The 18,604-nt window shown below is 46.5% G+C and overlaps 4 protein-coding genes across 4 annotated transcripts; 2 read left to right on the top strand and 2 right to left on the bottom strand.

Moving 5' to 3' along the window:
* Positions 1–563: 563 nt before the first annotated feature.
* On the bottom strand, positions 564–2,480 carry N7483_005622 (homeobox domain-containing protein; the record flags this gene model as incomplete). Its single annotated transcript, XM_057089059.1, has 4 exons — positions 564–928; positions 1,006–1,652; positions 1,723–1,860; positions 1,921–2,480. The coding sequence occupies 4 exons, from the start codon at positions 2,478–2,480 to the stop codon at positions 564–566; spliced, it is 1,710 nt and encodes a 569-aa protein (XP_056948888.1).
* Positions 2,481–8,666: 6,186 nt separating this feature from the next.
* N7483_005621 (uncharacterized protein) lies at positions 8,667–9,065 on the top strand (the record flags this gene model as incomplete). The annotated part of the gene is made up of 1 exon (XM_057089058.1): positions 8,667–9,065. One exon carries the CDS (start codon positions 8,667–8,669, stop codon positions 9,063–9,065), a length of 399 nt encoding a protein of 132 aa, XP_056948887.1.
* A 2,379-nt stretch (positions 9,066–11,444) lies between these two features.
* N7483_005620 (THO complex subunit THO1/HPR1) lies at positions 11,445–13,641 on the bottom strand (the record flags this gene model as incomplete). The annotated part of the gene is made up of 3 exons (XM_057089057.1): positions 11,445–13,004; positions 13,070–13,188; positions 13,248–13,641. The coding sequence occupies 3 exons, from the start codon at positions 13,639–13,641 to the stop codon at positions 11,445–11,447; spliced, it is 2,073 nt and encodes a 690-aa protein (XP_056948886.1).
* Positions 13,642–13,880: 239 nt separating this feature from the next.
* N7483_005619 (RNA helicase aquarius) lies at positions 13,881–18,297 on the top strand (the record flags this gene model as incomplete). The annotated part of the gene is made up of 4 exons (XM_057089056.1): positions 13,881–14,089; positions 14,159–14,259; positions 14,329–17,796; positions 17,873–18,297. The coding sequence occupies 4 exons, from the start codon at positions 13,881–13,883 to the stop codon at positions 18,295–18,297; spliced, it is 4,203 nt and encodes a 1,400-aa protein (XP_056948885.1).
* Between the last annotated feature and the right edge of the window lie 307 nt (positions 18,298–18,604).

Raw genomic sequence — 18,604 nt, 5'->3', positions numbered from 1 at the left:
CATGTGTCTTTAATCCTAAAGTTTCAGGCAGTACAAAAATACGATTGACAATGATACAGTATGTACCCAAATGGAGATGGTTAAATTAGCCTAACTTCTTCTCATTCCAGAGATCCATGGATATGTATGATAAACGCTAGAATACCAAAAGGCCAGAGACAATGCAAGGGCCACCAGAAAGAAAAATCGAACCTCAGAAGACGCACGCCCCAAGCACAAGACTTTCACTCCCAAACCAAAAATGTAAAAGCAGATAGTTAACATGTACAGGTGAAAGAAAAGGGGAGAAGTATAAACAGCCTGAAAACAGAAGACAAGTATCAAACCAGGAGAAAAGAAAAGATTTTGAAGGGAAAAGAAGGAAAAGAAAAAGGAAGAAAGCTGTACAAGCATTAAGATTAAAACACGCTGATGTAGGTCAAATGGGCAATGGCTACCACAGAAGCCAAGTAATAATAAAAAAGCGAGGGTACCAGCCCAAAAGCTGACTCGGTGTAGAAAGCAGCGAAACAAGGTGGAAGTGGAAACACGTTTCCTTTTTTGGTGGTCCTGCCCGTATCATATCATTGCTGGATATAGCTTGCATAGTTGAATGATGGATTAGCGAACTTGCTTCGCAGAGATTCGAGAGATTGAGTTGTTGGCTGCTGGAGTTGATCATTTGTAACAGCAGTAGCAGTTGGATCGGTTGATGCAAATGATGTGGGAATGCTCAGTGTTGAGTTGTTGGCCTGCGTATAAGGGATTGTACCCACTGAGGGGGCTCCATAGGAGTAAGGACGGTATTCTTGTGAGGTGGAAACGGGGAGAGAATGGAGTGTTGGCATAGGCCTGTTGTGTGCTGATAATTGGGAAGCCATTCCCATTCCAGAGTAGTCCTTGGGTCCTGCCATGGAGAGGTGGGATGAGTAGCCTTGTGCTTGTGTGCCTATTGTTGAGGATTCCGTGTTAGACTTGTTTCTATGGAGGTGTTTGCTGTCAGAATTGAATAAGGGCTAGACAAACCTAGATTACTCATGTCGTATGTCATTTGAGGTCCTTGCGAGTCTGTTGGAGATACTGATCCTTCGAAAGATTGATGTTGGTCAAATGGTGTCACCATTCCGGCTTGACGAGCAACTCCATAGTCCATCGCTTGTCGTCCATAGGGCATATGGGGTGGGTTTGAAGCAGCTGCAAAACGGCCATGAAGAGGGTAGCCACTGTGGAAGGAGGAATGCTGAGAAGAGGCATCCGACAGACTACTGGATCTAGTGATAGAATAATCGCTTCGAATCGTTCTGTGTAGGTCATGCATCGAAGCCGATGCTGCAGGTCGATTAAACATCATACTGGACTGAGCCAGACTGTCGTTCCGTCCCTGTCCAGCAGAGGACATGTAGGTTCCTGCTGTTGACGCAGAACTAAGGGGTGAGACAAGGTAATCATCCTCGCTGGGACGCTGGTAGCAGTCGGTGCGTAGTCCCCTCAATGCCGCAAAGTCTTGGTTTGGAGCACTGTAGTCTTGCGGCGATGCAACTGGAGTCTGCCCTGTTGATTTGCTCTCGAACGGCGTACGAAGCACCTTGGTTGTGTCGAAGTCATCGGGCAATGCTCGCGACTTGAGCACTCTCTCACGGTCATTTGTAGTGAGGCGCTTGAGCTTCGCTCGTCTACAAGAATGAATATTGTCAGATTAAAGATCCAGCTGGTGCTTTGGGTCGGAGAAGAGTCATAACCTACCTGTTCTGAAACCACACTTGAACCTGACGTGGTGTCAAGCCAGGGATTTCTCTTGACAAGCGCTCACGGTTAGCAGCGTCTGGGTGTGCCTGGCGAGTGAACTCGCTCATCAAGAACCGAGTTTGATTGTGAGTTAACCTGTCGAGTAGTCGTTAACACCTGGCAGATTCGTCCGATGACCACCGGTCCGTATCCTACCTGAATCGCTTCATCTTCTTCCTGTCTATCGATGACTTGTTGTCCCCGTCGCTACCAGCTGTGTCGCCTTTCTCGTCGGAAGGACTGATGGTGAACTCTCTGTCGGGGTCCTCCTTGACGTCAAGATCCATGTCTTTCTCTAGGTCTTCAGACTCATTCCGAGGCTGGAACATGGAGTAGCTTGAGTTGGCACCGGGAATATCTAGCTTCACTCGTGAGAGCAGATCTTCCTTGGTAGTTGAAGGTCTTTGGCTCTCCGTATCGCGCGACAGGATTTTCCCCTCAGAATACGATCCAGATCCAGACATGCTTACTGGATTCGAGGCAGTATTGAAAGCATTCTCAGCGTTCATGCTGGCCAGCTGCGTGGGATTAGAAAGTGAGTTGGAGGAACTAGACTCTCGTTCCTTCTGCAAGTTTCGCAACGGTGAAATGGTTCTTGGTGATGAAAACCGGTCTCCGTGACAAGCCGCAGAGAAGTGAGAAGTCACTGCAGATAGAGATGATGGAATGGGCGAGGATAAAGAAGACACCCAGAGACAAGGGCCGCCGACTGACATGGTAGAAGTTGTAACTTGGGGCTTCCTTGTGACCGGAATAGTCTCACGATAGTAAGATCAAATCCACGATCCACGGAGTCAGTTTGGGAGCCTCAGAACGCGTCAGGCTTACACCCTGAGCTGACACGAAACAAATAAAGTCAAGAAGAAAAAAATAAGGGTCAAATGAACCAAGACGCCCTTCCCCAAGGTGAGACGTGGGTGGGTCGGGATCGAAGTACCGGGGCGCTTGCGCAATAAAGTCGGGGCTTCTTTTAATTGCCTTAATCAATTAAAACGGAAGAAAGGGTCAACTTAAATCAAAGTTCTATGAACCCCTTTTCTGTATAAAAATGGTGAAGAAGCGTCCAAGGAAGATGGTTCTTTCGCCAAAGAGATAGTAGAAGAAACGTCAAGAGCGGGACAACGGCTAACAAAGCGTCCTCTTCAGATCTTAGATCACTCGCACGATTCGTATGGTGATGATCCTTACGTATCTCGGCAGTAAAACAGACACGAGGAGATCCAGATATCCACAATGGAGTGGTGCCTGTGCAAAGGCCGGTGGAGGGGGAGGAGAGGGTTGACCAGGGATCAGCCGGAGATCTCCTAAACAATGACGAAGCAAGGTCAAAAAAGGTGAAAAAGGTAATAAAATAAAATAAAAAAATAAAAAAAATTCAGACCCAAATCAAGAGCCAAATCAAGAAGAAAAAGAGAGAGAGAGAATGCCAGTGGTGACCAAGCGTAATTACTGGGACCAAGCCAAATAGGATACGTCCGAGGAAGTGGAAATAACTACCAGTCCCAGATATTAAACCAGACAATCCTTGAAAGGGTCCACCAAGAAGGATCACAATTGTAGTTGTAAGGAGTAGTACTTGAGTATTAGAAGACGAATACTATTCTCTTTAAACTTACAAGCATTAGAGAAAAATAATTAAAAGAAAAGAATTGTTTTTTTTTTAAAGGAATATAAATGACGCTTGGTCGTTCTGGAAAATGACGATCTCGCAACGGTCTAAATGGTCCGAAAGAGCGAAAAGTAAAATAAAAAATATTATAAAATAAAATAACAAGAAATAAGGAAAATACCAGGAAAAAGCAGGGAATACAGTACATCCAATGATTTCAATGATCTAAACCTTGATCCGGGTTTAAGAGAGAGAAAGTGGGCCTCAAGGAGGGGGGCATAGTAGAGGGCGAAGTAGTGGCACCGAACAGAACTACGCGTAGAAGGTGCACACGCCTGTGGTAGTAAAATTTGAAAAGATCAGCAATCCCCATGGAGGTGAAGGATTTTCTATGATGTATGATACGTATATCAAGCCATGATAAAACTTGAAAAAAAGCAGGGGCAAATAATACATAATAAAATAAAATAAAATCCCGATCTGAAAGCCCTAGATCTCTGTACCAGATTCGGTATAAGGTGCAACCGTCCACCAGGTTTGAAACATACGAAACAAGAATAAGATACCTCTAGAAGTTCCGAGGTTGTAGTAGAATAGGAGAAAAGTACGGGGTAACAAATCAGGATCATTCAGAAAGCGTGGGCATCCCTACTTGTGCCGTGCACAGAACACAAAGCACCTTCGATTCCCCATTAATGACCACGGCCAGGACCTTCCGATGGGTCTTGTGGCGAATTACGGTTCTGCCCGAGCTGAAAAAGCCCTGTGGGAATGAAGACCACGGACTAGAATCTCTCTTCTTGTAAGCTGTAAAGGACCCAGACAAGCTCCTGGGATAAGGCAAAGAAGCGGTTGAAAGTGGACATCCTGATCCGTATCAAGTACCCACATGGAACGCTTACCAGATACGTATACTCCGTCCTAGACTGGGACACTACCTAGGTACTAAATGTACTACTCCGTAGAATACGTATGGAGGTCCTTGCTCAGTACTTCTATCTCCGTGCCGATTGCACCGAGAACTCCGTATGGGAGTACATAATGGGGGAATCCACTACACTTACAGGAAAGCGCTCACAGCCTTGGCTACAAGGGACCATTGAGAAAATTTTCCGACATGGGCCTTTTTTTGTAGTGGCCGATCTGGCTGTGGCAAGTGGCCAAAGCCCAGATATTACTGCATTGACCACCAGCCAAACGCTAGGGCCGGAGGGGATCGAAATACATGTCAGACCCTTGCTCACCGGCACGAATTGAGGCTGGCCACCATGTGGAAATCCTGTCGGGTTGGCTGGCGTGCTGGATCCATAGGTCAGCCTAACGCCTCTGGTCCCCTCGGGATTATCGATCCAGGCAGCTTTCAGCCACTCAGCGCGCTGCCCGCCACAGTCCACTGTGAATGGGTGTGATGCGAGAGGGTGCATGAGTGGCTTGCTGACCCAGTGGAGAAATTGTACCAGCCAAGAAAGCAAGAAAATTTACGGAAATGAAATATTAATCCACATATAATGTATAAAGGAAATAATAATTAGAACCATACGGGTTACTTTCTACTTCTAAGGTGGTGATCCATGGGACGTGGACTTGATGTGGAATATAATGTAAAGGCCTTATGGGTGATTAACAATGATCCCTGAAACCCATGATGGGGCATTGGTCGGTTAGGACGGAGAAAGGAACATAGAAAAAGTGGGCTACAATTATAACCAAAAAAAAATAATAAAGAGATAAAATAAAATAATAAAAATATTAAACAAAAGGAGAAATTATCACATGGATCGGAAACACTCAACGTATCTCGTTAGAGCCTCCAGATGTCTTAAATGTCCAGTTGATTATCCCCTGTAGTACTCCGAGTCCCCTACCAGGATCATGGTACCTACATCGTGCTGCACGGAGGTACCTAATAACCTTGAATTTCCTTAATCATTCAATGATATGAAATATTCATAATTGACTATAATTTACATCAAAATTCTTTTTTAAACGGCGCTTCTTACAGTCCTGGAGAGAGGTTTCACCCGACGCTACGGACTCCGAGCCTCCTGTTAGGGTTACCATGGGTCAGAAGCCGTAGGACCTCTCCACCCAGGAAAGCTCCTTGAAATCTCCACATCCAACACCATGAAACAATCCAGGTCACAGCTGGGAAATGAGCACTATAACGAAGTACTACATGGTTCATTGATCAATTTCCTTGCATACATTATGTTCTTTGAGGAGTCATAAATCTACGTTTGGATGGAAGGAAGTGGATCAGGATTATCTTCTAGACTGCGGCATTCTACGGAGAATCTCCCTAATGGACCGGTGAATTTCTCCGATGACTTCGGGAATTTCGTCTTTAGGCCTGGACTTTCCTAGATCAGTGTTGTTCCTTTACAATCTACCAGTGCTTAGTATTCTATCTTGTATGGGGTCCTATTCTAGCACTTGACTACTACTAAGTTACTAGTAACTAGCACTTGTACCCATTCACTGTGATCTTGAACAACTCGAATATCTATACCTAGGTACTTCTCATCCGCCTATCTCTTCCAAACTGGGAATCAGGGAATTCTAGAATGAGGTCATGTACTGTGCCACACCCGCACTGAAGAAGAAGCATGACCGATAAAAAAATCCCCCTAGAATCATCCGGAAATCAGATAGGAAGGGAAAACGAATTTTTAATTTTTGGTCCAGGTTTTTTTTTTTTTAATTTATTAAATATTTATTTTTCTCAACGTCGAGCTAATAGGCTAGTTACATCTACAGTGCATACCCGGAATCAATAGTAAGTGGGGGCCCGAGTCCATTACGCAGGACATCGGGAGACATTGAATCGAGGCAACGTGGAGACAAACTGGGGACTTGACTTTAAACGAGTTTCGGAGGAGAAAACTCGGAACCGTTAGCCCTTCGATCCCGAATCACAGGGCATAGCGACCATCTCTACGGCCGAAACCTCTGTCGATCGCTGCAAGTCTCAGGCCTTCAACGCGTCCAAGTTCTCATTTTATCCATCCGGTCGGCTCCGTGTGGGGGTGGAAAGGAATCAAATAGGTAAAGGAATTAAAATAAAAATGGGATCAAATGTTATGAACGACAAGGTAAATTCAGATCAATCGGGTATATTAAGGGGTTTCTTCAAGTAGTTTGAAGTCAACTGGTTTATGCTGGTTCATCCCATGTGAGATGCGTCAGTATTCAACTTGAAGTTTATATTGAATTTTCAACCTTCGACTATTAGAAAGTTTCTGGGGCGTCAACTAGTAATATACATTTATGCAGACTCGAACATCTGTAACTCGGTGAGTATTACAAGAAATGTGATTTCCATGTGCATAATTCCAAGCCTTCCAAGTTGAAACTAGTATGGATATAGTCGAAGCTGCAGTGGGAACTCAAGCCACGACTTGAAAAATTGAAACCTGAAGTACCTGAATACGAATATCAAAGCGGGGAATCCGATCGATGCTCTGATCGCGTGGAAAAAATCGAAACAATCCGAAATATCAACTTTAATTTCGGGGGCGTAAGAGAAGCACCAAGTTGCAACACTAGGCCTGCTCCTTCAATTTCGTATCGCGCCCATTCTCATAGGCTAATGCACCTAGTATTCCGCCTATACTCCAAGTACATCGCAAGTATACTGCACGTCGTCATACAGAGTAAACGAAGTTGAAAACGATCAAAGGCTGACGCAAGCCGATCGCTTGGCTACCGAGCACAGGGAGAGTAAAGCTCCCCTGATGTACGGCCCCATGCACGTTCGTAGCCCGGCAAAATGGGCCGAAAAAAAAAACATCCTTAGCCCTGCAGATCGGGATGAGCTGCAAACCATACGACTTTTTAAGCACTCCTAAAATTTGAGGTTTTTTTTTTATCCGAGCTTTTGCGTGTACTCAAGTGCTATCCACAACTTGAACATTTTTCTCTTCCCTGAATATCGCGTGGCGGCTCACCCCGTTCAAAACTTTGGTTGACACATTCGGCCGTATCTTTTCCATGGGTCTTCAAATGTTATATCCCTGAATTGGAAAGATTTCAGGATATCATGTCCTGTGTACGGATACGAAATCAATTGAGGGGAATTTGCTCCAGAACTACGTATACTAATTGGTGTCATACAAGTATACGTAGTGATGCAGTTCGAGTCGTGGGCTAAGGATACTAGTAGAATCTTTTAAAATCATGGAGTTAGTTTCAAGGCATAACTCACAAGGTCCATACAATCAAGATAAAAAGCTACGCACATGTGCATCTTGCAACTCGTACGGATACGGACACGGAGTTCCTATGGAATAACTTGAGACCTCGGAGACAAATAAAAGACAAAGACAAAGAACTCTCCGTTTGTAGCGTCCACCTAAAGCTCCACTGTGGATCTCGCAACGTGACTCTCGAGCTGTGGGCCAGAGTGTTCTTTACACACGGTGCATTTTACGATCAATGCGTTTTGAGTCTTTTTTTTTTCGAGAATAGTCCACCATGCGAACATGCAAGTCAATACAGAATCCACTCTGCTTTCAGGTACGAATCCGAGTAAAAAGTACAATGCGTGGTCTCTAACCCGCCCCTCTCATTCTCCTCAATTCTCTTTTATTCTCCTTCATTCTCCCCTATCGGACTCCCATCGGAATCAGCGGAATCCTCGGAAAAATAGATGTCGTTACGCAGGGGCCAAACTTATGTGCCCACTCGCTTACTCCGTAGTACATCCCGCTAAGCTACCCATAGTCTCATAGCTCGAAATCCTCTGACACCGAAGCTTCCCTACTGCATTTTAGTCAATTGGCTTTGAACTAAAGTGAAACATGGCTGCGACGGTTCGGCGCCCCAGCATTCCCACTGTAATTAGACCAGGGGTAATATTGGACTAATGGCACATGATAAGAATTTTAGACTGAAAGAAAAAAAACCAAATAAACGAAAAAATGGAAAAAGGTACGAAAAACAAGAACACAGAATATAACTAACCATAACTAACAAAGACTAATTGTTTCATTTCATGCAGGAACCTTGCGGTTCAATAGAGTTGCCGATTAGCTAGAATCTTGGACCCCACGTCGGTAGCTGATTCAACATGCAAAGTTCATTGAGGGTCCCACTTGACTAGTATAATCTACTCCATATAGGACGTGTAAATAAGAGAAAAAAAGTTCTTTTATTTGTCCACATTTCTACATCGGGATAAACCTATCTGCATGGTGCTCGGAAAACTTCATCCTGCGAACCTCGCTAACTCGCTAAGCTTTCTCCGCTACACTACCATGAAACCCGGTGGTACGACAACTAGTTCTTGATCGACATGGCTTCGAATCGCCTGAGCTGTTTCCTGCACCAGGCCTCGCAATTACCCCCAGCAGATCAGAGTGGGGAGAGGGAACCACCACACCATAGATCACGCGACGTGCATTGCATAACCGGGTCTGTTCGGAAGAACCAAAGAGGAAGAGGAAGAAAGGTCATGGGAGATGTTCAAGCGGCAAGCGAATCACGAACTGTGTCATGGTCCTGGTGGGTGCATGGTGTAAGAAGCAAGAAGCTTAGTGGACGTTTCGGCAAGCGCAGATGTCGGGAGAAGTTGTTATCAAAGTTGAAGGAACGGAAGAATATGCACGACACGTTTACCTCTAAGGCACTTAATCTCCCGAAGAATACTCCCGATGTCCGAATTCGGGACTTGGGAAGACTCAAGGGGTATTAGCCCAAGGTCGGTTTCTATTTACACTCCGAGTCACTTGCATATTTTCCATGCTATCAGGGTAGAGCAGAAATGCAGGTGAGTGGCCCAAGCGCATATTGTATCTATGCATAATCTGGTACTCGGATATCATATTCTTCCAGGAAGAGTCTAACAACTCAGCCACCTGCCCGTGGCTGGTCAAATATGACACGCCCGTTAAACGATACCCGTTGGGGATATTGCTCCGCAGATGAAAGGCGTCCAAGCGATGGACAAACTGATAAAACATTCCAAGGCTTTAGTGTGCCAATTCTGCCACGCCATCACGTCACCAAGTCCTTCAAGTTATTATCTCCGGAAGCGGCGCTAAGCACCTCGGGGGCCTGGATCCGGGACCTTGGTTAGTGATCCTGTTCCTGTGAGAAAACGACAGAACCTTGCAGCAAGGATCCTATGGGACTGAGAGCGAAAGTCAGCAGATTTGAGAGAAGAAAAAGAGAAGAAAGAGCAGTGAGGAGTTCTCTGAAGCTAAAACGCCGCCTCATTTCGACCAATGGAAGTGTGGCAATCCTGGAGATTGGCCTCTTGGTTATCATAGAAGCGTGGCTCTTATCTGCAACCATCAGAACCCTGAAGACATAGATGTTTGTTGCATTGGCCGAAGAAGGACGAGTAAGACAGACCAGCTCGGCATGCTACAGCGCTTTTCTTGGACCAGGAATCCTCCCTGTTTCAAAGTAAATCAATGATCTCACTACAGTATCGTCCGGCGTTAGATGATGAAATCAAACCTGATTTAACATAATGAGAGAAGATTGCTATTACCACAGGTACCAATCTCTCTTAAAATCTTCAAATATGATCACTTCAAGTTGCAGTATTGTTCACTTGATGGTACGAACGAGTAGGTATCTTCGGAAATTTCAATATCATATTATGTAGCAGCAGGTTGACATTAATCTCCAAAATTCATGTTGATTTCACATCATGTGCAATTTCTGAAATTAACCTAACTCATTCATGCAAGTACTACTAGTAAAGAAGTAGTTTCCTGGTTTGCATCTGGCTCAGTGATCTCGGATTTGACAGTTGTGAAGACATCGCGAGTTACGTCGACCCTTGGAGTCCCGCAACTTCGAGTTCATGGAGCGTATGCGCAACTCCTTGCAACTCGAGAAATTATTGTCGTCCTTGTATCGATATCTGATAGTTTTGTCTTCATCATGATTTCGTCCAGTATTCGTAGTATATACCACCGTGAGAATCACAGATTAAATTGATGTTAGGTAACCTTTCCCAAGTAGATAGTAGACACCACTCTCACATCCTCTTTCTCCATGTTCCATAAGCCTCACCATTTTTATCGCTTCGTCCAAGACCCTCCATTATGATATGCGCCCTTTCGTCTGGTCTGAATTCACAGACACTTTCCCAAGCAATACCTGGTCCTCGGCGAGTGGCACATCGCTGGCCCCTGGTCGTCAACAGAGAGACAACACGATACATGAAAATTCGAAGGGACGATCCTTTTCAAGAAGCAGTCAGTCAAGAAGAACTTCAATGTTGACACAACAAGTAGAGACAGGGGCAGTGGGCGGTCTGAGTCTGGATCAAAGTATCATGGTGGAGTGCCACCAGTAGTACCAGTTGACGATGATGGAGACCAGTGCCAGTGGACGGTCACGGTGATATATCATCAGAGATCCGCCGGGGAGTCGCACACTTTCATGTCTCAAAATACCCTGGAAGCTTGAATACTTAGTAGGCGTCTGATTGAAAATCCGTCGTCGGTAAATTCGATGGAACCGTGGGCGAGGGTCAGTGCCCAGGTGGTAGTAGACGGGCTTATACATACACCCCCGGGTGGCTTCCACTGGCAGGTGGCCACATATGTGCATCCATGAAGGTCATGTCATCAGCAAAAGGGTCCAACATCTGATCCAACTGTTTAGTAGAAGTCAACTGTCTCAAGTTCCAAGTTTAAGTTCCGCAGAGATGGGTCCAAGATCCAACAAGTTAAGATGGACTATATCTTTCTATATCTTTTCAATTTCGATTTTGTCATTGAGATCCACTGAACCACTGGCACTGCCTCAGTTTCTAGAAATACTCAAGTGCTAGCATTGAACGTACGAATAGTTCTAATCAATAGCTCAGGCCTACTTACTAGTATGCACATATGATATCCAAACCTTGGAAGATCGCCTGGCTTTGAATGCTCAACCTTGGAAGCTGATCAATCGGATCATTCAAATCCAAGTTTATCCCCAGGGCTACCAGTAGTAGGTAGGTAGATTCGATTATTTTAAGATAATAATAGTATTTAAAGGTTAATATGTACATTACTAGTATGAGGATGGTCATTAATATTTTAAGTCGTGTCAATTTCAAATTTTGAAATCAACCTAATGATTCGACGACGGGAATAGATTCCTGGGCTGGGCTTTTGACACCTTGTTCAGTACTCTCGTCGTTAACATCTTCGGCATCTTCGGCATCTTCGACATGTTGATCTTCGGCATCTTCAGAATGTTGATCCTCAGCACCTTCAGCATCTTCAGTATCCTCATTCTCTTCAGTCGGCTGAGGAGTATCCACTGGCGCTGTTGGCTCCTCAAATAGAGCCTGGAGTTTCAAGCCGTCTTCAATCTTGTCGAATGCAGAGAGCTTCGTCTTAGCAGTTAGGCGGAGAATTCGCCATGTCTTACTAGACTTGGCTCGAACCGCAGCTTCCTTATCGTCCGGAGTTTGCGCCATGTCGATATCCATATCGTCATCCATGATACTCATCATTAATGAATCGGTGGAGGGGATAGAGAAACGGTCAGATTCTTTGAGGCGCTCAATGTTGGCTGATGCTTCAGCATCAGAGAGGAATTTCAAGTCAAGAGATCCCATCGGTGTGGGGCGGAGGCGCTTGTTGGAATAAATTTTGCGGGCCTCATCTTGTGCCTTCTTGTAGTCAGGCACTGTGATCGCTGGACGTTCAATGGGTGGGCATCCTTCAGCCTTCCATCGTACCCAGTTCTTGTCTCGGGACAAAACAGTATCCACCATGCGATAGTAGAATTTGCCTCCCGGGCCGGTCTGCAGGTACCCTTCGATCCTCTTTCGCATATCTGCCACCCACCTAGCATCATCCTCGCTCAAAACAAAGCCGTATAGGACAGACTTATTTGTTAGATCCGTCATCTTTGCTTTGGATTTTGAGGTAAGCGATAGCATGAAATCTAGGAGGATGAGCGCCTGGACCAGAACGTGTCGTCGGAAGGCGGTGTCGCCGACTTCAAGGTCAAATAGATCTCGGCTGGTCAAGTATTTAGGGTTGAAGCTGGTTCCCACCTCATTCTCATCGGGCGCACGTTTTCGCTTGTGAGACTTGTGGGCATCCTCTGAAGGTCGAGAGGCCGATTGATTTTCGATGTCGGTCTGAATGTTATTGAAAGCCTGCAAGGTAGCATCGAGGCCGGTTTTAAAAGATGCGAAGCGTTCGGCATCAAACATCTTGCTTGGGGCGGAGAAGAAGGATTGAAGGTTCCAGAATAAGGGATATAGGGCATCAAGGTCCACGTTATCCTTGGAATTGCCGTTGGAACCTCCAGAAACAACGACCTTTGGAACTTGCGAGCCGGACCGATCTGAGGAAACTCCAATCTCCTGCTTGTCTGTTGTTCCCTCCGGGAGGCCATCTGTGCTAGCCGACTCGTCGTTGCCCTCGGTCATTGTTGTGTCTTCGTTCTCATCTGCCGTGGTGGGTTTGGAAATTTCATCAAAGCTGGTGACATTTTCGGTGTGAAACTCGCCGCGAAGATTTACTGAGCTCTTGTCGCCAAGTGGGAAGCTCTGGAATAAGAAAATAAACACACGTCCACAGAATACCGTATCTTCGGCTCGGGAAAGTCTTCGGAGGAGTTCATTGCAGGATCTTAGGATGATCAAGTTCTTTTGTTTGAAGTGTTTCTATGCGATAGGTTAGCAAGCATATTCAATTCAAGTCAGTTATAGAATGCATCCATCGGACATACCTTGATATTGCGTTCTCGGCGTGATTCTAGATAGTCGAATACCTTGCGACAGCCATCGATAGTCTGACTGTCCAGCAGCTCTTCAATGAGCCAAAATATTAAGCCGGGTTCGCATTGTTCTATTAGGAGTCAGCAAGGATGTCGTAGCTTTGTATTGGCTTAGGCGACTCGGACGGACCGTTATCAGAGAAGATGGAAACGATGTCGAGGAGATTCCAAATATGAATAGAGGAAGGGCCGTTAATAGATGTCGAGGCCTGAGAGAAGATGTGGGTGGTTAGCAAATCTTCAACAGTTACATTCCATTCATTGTAACCGCGGCTTCTTACCAGAGTATGATAGAACTTCTCGCGAAAAGCGATCTCCACTGCAGCGAAACGGGTCTGCGGGTTCAAGAGCTTGATGCTCTCCTCTTGGTGAGACGGAACTTCCCAGATTGGGTCGCCGAGAAGAGCCTCGGTCAATGGGGGTTCGATCTGCTTGTCGGGCTTGATTTGCGCCGCGCGGTCTAACAGCCCATCCACAAGCGCTTTGTAAACCTGCACTGCTTCGACTTCGACCGACGACGCCATCTTGATGTTTCAGACAATTCAGACGTGAATAATGTCGACGCAGGTTAATGAGTGGTGGGGTAGTCAGGTAAAGTTGAATGAGTGACGGAGTTGAAGGGGTCACGTCTGCGGCTCGGCGGAGAGAAAAAGCCAAGACTTGAAAAAGCTCCCCAGCTTCAACCTCAATGTTCCCGACGTGCGTAGATCCACACGTCCAACCAACCCCAGTCTATCAGGAATAGGGACAATCGAGTGCTGCAATGGCGCAGAGTCTCGAAGCCAGACCGACGGTGGTGGACTTTCGCGAGGATAGCCCGTGGGTGCAGCTAGCCAAGGCTCACTGGTTGGATGCGAAAGTGCCCAAGGCCAAACCCGATGTGATCAAGCAGCAATTATGGGATCCACTGGAGAAAGAAGGCTTCAACAGTCGCTCTTTGTTGATCTTGGAGAATCTGAATATTCTGGAAAAGTAAGTTCTTTGCGAGTATTTACTTTGAGTATGTGTGCGCGCGCAAGGCTAACTCGGTCGCGATTGAAGGTTTCTGTGGCCGACATACACTGAGGATGCTTCGAATCACCATGTCCTTCTTATCGCTCTTATTGTCAGCGTTAAATATCGCGAGCATCTCCCAATCTGGGGTGAGTGAATAAATACTCGAGTGAATGGGATATCTAACTATAGTGGGCCAATACTGACAGTGAATGCAGACATCTTCTCCGATCGCAGCGATGATTTCTCGAGCCTCTTCCACCGCATTCTCTCCATGAGTATCGATCCTTCACTGCCGACTCATTCACGCATGTCGATCATCTCATTCATCATCGGCGCTTTCCAATCCCTCGAAAACGTCTTGATCCGGAAAGAATGTGCTCCGCTCGTCTCGATCTCGATCTGGCACAACCTAGCCAGCGAGGAAGCCAGGGAGAAGTTGATTGCGAAATCCCCTGCCGTCAAAAAGGCATGGAGGGCCGCAGGAAAGCGATATGATGCAGGTGACGAGGCGGCCAAGGCCAAGAGTCGGTTCGAACGGTCCTGGCTGTACACCATGCTGTTGGATTTTCTGCGGAAGCTGAATGGCTCAGAGCAGCAGCAGACCGAAAACTTGCTGTACTGTGAGCGATTCTTGGAGCTCCTCGTGGATCTTTTGAGTCAACTTCCAACCCGGCGCTATGCCAATACGCTTCTCAAAGATCTCAACCTTCTACCCATTATTCGCCTGTCACAACTCTACCGCAACCCAGAGAATGGTCTTCTACGTGACTTCTACAATCTTCTTAAGCATTTCATGGATTTCGCAATTGACGATTACTCTGGAGAAGCTCTTTCGCCTCAAGCAGTCTATGATTTGCACTGCAAGGAGCTAGCACAGCTACAGAGAACATCTATGAAATTCTTCAAAGATAAGCTCATGATTCTTGCCCTGTCTAACCTTGGATCGATCGAACAACGATCTGAACTTGAAGGCCAACTTTCAACCTTGGAAGAGCCAGAGCTGCAGAGCCTGTGCTCCCACTTGGGCTTCCGCACAAACTACCCCAAGTCATCAAATATTAATCCAGATCGCCAGCTTTGCCTAGAAGTTCTCTTGTCTTACTACGAACGCAGGCTACCCTTCCAAGAAATTGCATCTCAATTGAGTGTGATACCAACAGAGGAGAGCCTGTACGACCCAGCCCTGCTGAGAAATGAGACTTATGATGGATCCAGACCCTTGGCAATTCCCAAATTGAACCTTCAGTACTTGAGTCTTGGTGATTTCCTTTGGCGATCGTTCCTTCTGTACAGGTCAGAGGCATTTTTCCAAATTCGCAAGGATATGGAAGCTATTGTGAAGCGCATGCAACCCCGAGCTAACCGCAGTGGAAGCATGGAGTTCGAGGGATTCTCTCGGATGGCAATTCCCATTTCTAAACCTGCCATTATTGAAGTTGCGCCTGCGAAGGTAGGATCACCAAACCCTGCATTTGTTCGTGCGGAAATTTCAATTGAAGTCGGAAGGCTTGCAGAAAATATCCGCAAGGAATGGGAGGCACTTCGTCCAGATGATGTTGTCTATCTAATGGCAGTTCAGCCGTCATCACTGGGTGATAATACTTCAGAGGCGCCACACATGACTCATCTGCGGACAGCTGAGATCGTACAAGTACTCGACGAGCAAGGTCGTCCACTGAGACAGCCAGCTGCCGGTCAATCAAATGGACACCAGTCTCGCCCACGATTGCGTAGACTTCTGGTGAACTTGGATGCAGCATCATTCAAGGCTGATAAGGACCGACAGGTTCAGGGCAAGCCGGATATTTATCCTTTGATTAATGTGGTTGCTCGTCGGAAGGGCCGAGAGAATAACTTCAAGTCCATTCTGGAGACTATGCAGAAATTGATCGTCTCAGACATGGAGCTTCCTGCCTGGCTTCAAGATATCTTCCTCGGATACGGTGATCCTGCAGGTGCCCAGTATACTAACTTGCCTAATCGATTCAAATCGGTTGACTACCGTGATACTTTCTTGGACTGGACCCATCTGGTGGAGAGTTTCCCTGGCAAGATCATTGAACCATCTGGTGCTGAATCATCTAGCTTCGTTCCTCCCTATGTTCTTGAATCTGTCGAGGGCGAGGCGACTGCAGCCCCTGCCAGTGCGGCCCCAGCAAAGAAACGCCGACGCGATCAAGCCGAGGAGGCGGAGCAAGGTCCTGCTACCCTTCGTGTTTCAACATACAAGCCTCCTAACCCTGGTCCTTACCCTGTTGACACGCGCAAGCACAACACAGTGAGGTTCACACCTGCCCAAGTGGAGGCCGTCGCTTCCGGTACTCAGCCAGGACTTACTGTCATCGTGGGTCCGCCTGGAACCGGCAAGACTGACGTTGCAACACAAATAATCAACAACCTTTACCACAACTTCCCCAAGGAACGCACACTCCTCATTGCTCATAGCAATCAGGCACTCAATCAGCTGTTCCAGAAAATTATTGCACTGGACATTGACGAACGTCACTTGTTGCGACTGGGTCATGGTGAGGAAGAGTTGGATACAGATTCCAACTATAGCAAATATGGCCGAGTCGAATCCTTCCTCGACAACCGCAACCATTACTTGTCAGAAGTCATGCGCCTGGCAGCCTCAATTAGAGCTGAAGGAGCACACGGTAACTCTTGCGAGACTGCTGGATACTTCAACACGGTCTACATTCAGCCTGCGTGGGCTAAGTTCTGGGATAGAGCTGGCTCTGACGAGACTTCTACAGAAGATATTCTCTCTTCATTCCCATTCTATGACTATTTCTCGAATGCCCCTCACCCCTTATTCCAGGCTGATGACTCAAAAGAGACCATCTTGGATGTCGCTGCAGGTTGCCAAAGACACATTGAACGGATCTTCACTGAGCTCGAAGATATTCGACCCTTTGAAATTTTGCGACAGCCTCGGGACAAAGCCAATTATCTCCTATTGAAAGAGGCACGTGTCATTGCAATGACCTCAACACACGCTGCGATGCGCCGTCAGGAAATTGCAGACCTGGGCTTCCATTATGATAATGTGATCATGGAAGAAGCCGCGCAGATCACTGAGATTGAGAGCTTTATCCCCGCCGCTCTTCAGAACATGAAGAACGGGGAGCTCCCTCTTAAGCGTGTCGTCCTCTGTGGAGATCATTTCCAGAATTCACCGATCATCCAGAACCTTGCCTTCCGGCAATACGCACACTTCGAGCAAAGTCTTTTCCTCCGTCTGGCCCGTCTAGGTGTTCCCGTGATCACTTTGGATAAACAAGGGAGATGTCGCCCGAGCATTGCCGAGCTTTTCCGCTGGCGCTATCAGCAATTGGGAGATCTTCCATCTGTCGAGACCGTCTCGGAGTTCAAGCAGGCGAATGCAGGCTTCCAGTTCGATTACCAATTCATCAATGTTCCCGATTACCAGGGCAATGGTGAACGCGAACCTACACCTCATTTCATTCAGAATCTGGGCGAAGCAGAGTATGCGGTCGCTTTGTATCAGTACATGCGATTGCTGGGTTACCCAGCCGCGAAAATCTCGATTTTGGCCACGTATGCTGGACAGACGGCTTTGATTCGGGATGTATTGAATCATCGTTGTGGCAAGAATCCTCTCTTCGGTCTCCCCAAGATTGTGACTACAGTAGACCGATACCAGGGAGAGCAAAATGACTGTAAGTTCAATTCCCTTCTCATTATGGTTATCTTATCCCTCCTTCACTTTGTACTGACTATGTTCTTTCTTTCCAGACGTTATTCTTTCTCTGACCCGCACCCGTTCTGTTGGCTACCTACGTGATGTTCGTCGTCTCACTGTGGCCCTGTCGCGTGCTCGATTGGGTCTTTACATCCTTGGTCGTCGTGAGGTTTTCGAGGGCTGCTACGAGCTCAAGCCTGCGTTCGATCGCCTTCTACAGCGCCCGGATAAGTTGATGCTTGCCCCGGGTGAGATGTTCCCAACTACCCGAGCGCTGGACGCTGAGACTGAGGGCACCCCCATGGAAGGAGTCGAGCATCTTGGCCAGTATGTCTTTGAGATGACACAGGCTAAGGTGAAGGCAATGGGTGATGGGGCAATGGTTCTTGATGATGCTGCTCCGGTTGAGGATGGGCTTCTAGACGAGGATGAGGTCATGGAAGGCGCTGGTGAAGATGAGGATATTGACATTGTATGAACAATTTCAGTAGTTATTGATACAAAAGCGGATTTAAATTAATCATTTGAAGACGCATGAATGATGTTTGATATTGATGTATTATTTCATGTTTATATTGGATCATGTTGCGGCTGCATGATCCAGCTCCACTGGTAAAGCGTCTTAAACTGGATGAATGTTTGTGCACACGTGAGCTGATCCTGGACCTATGTACTGGTAGTATCTCTATCGGTGTGCCAGTAGCTGACTCCGGGTCGTACTATACTTGAATGAAATTGGTATTCTGTACATCTAGGTTGCTGAATTCAAGTTGGAGTCTGGACTT

This window comes from Penicillium malachiteum (assembly GCF_028827825.1).
Source record: "Penicillium malachiteum strain IBT 17515 chromosome Unknown utg000002l:1.0-8849297.0:1.0-8852440.0, whole genome shotgun sequence".
Classification (NCBI taxonomy): Eukaryota; Fungi; Ascomycota; class Eurotiomycetes; order Eurotiales; family Aspergillaceae; genus Penicillium; species Penicillium malachiteum.
This window is presented reverse-complemented; position numbering and strand designations above follow the sequence as displayed.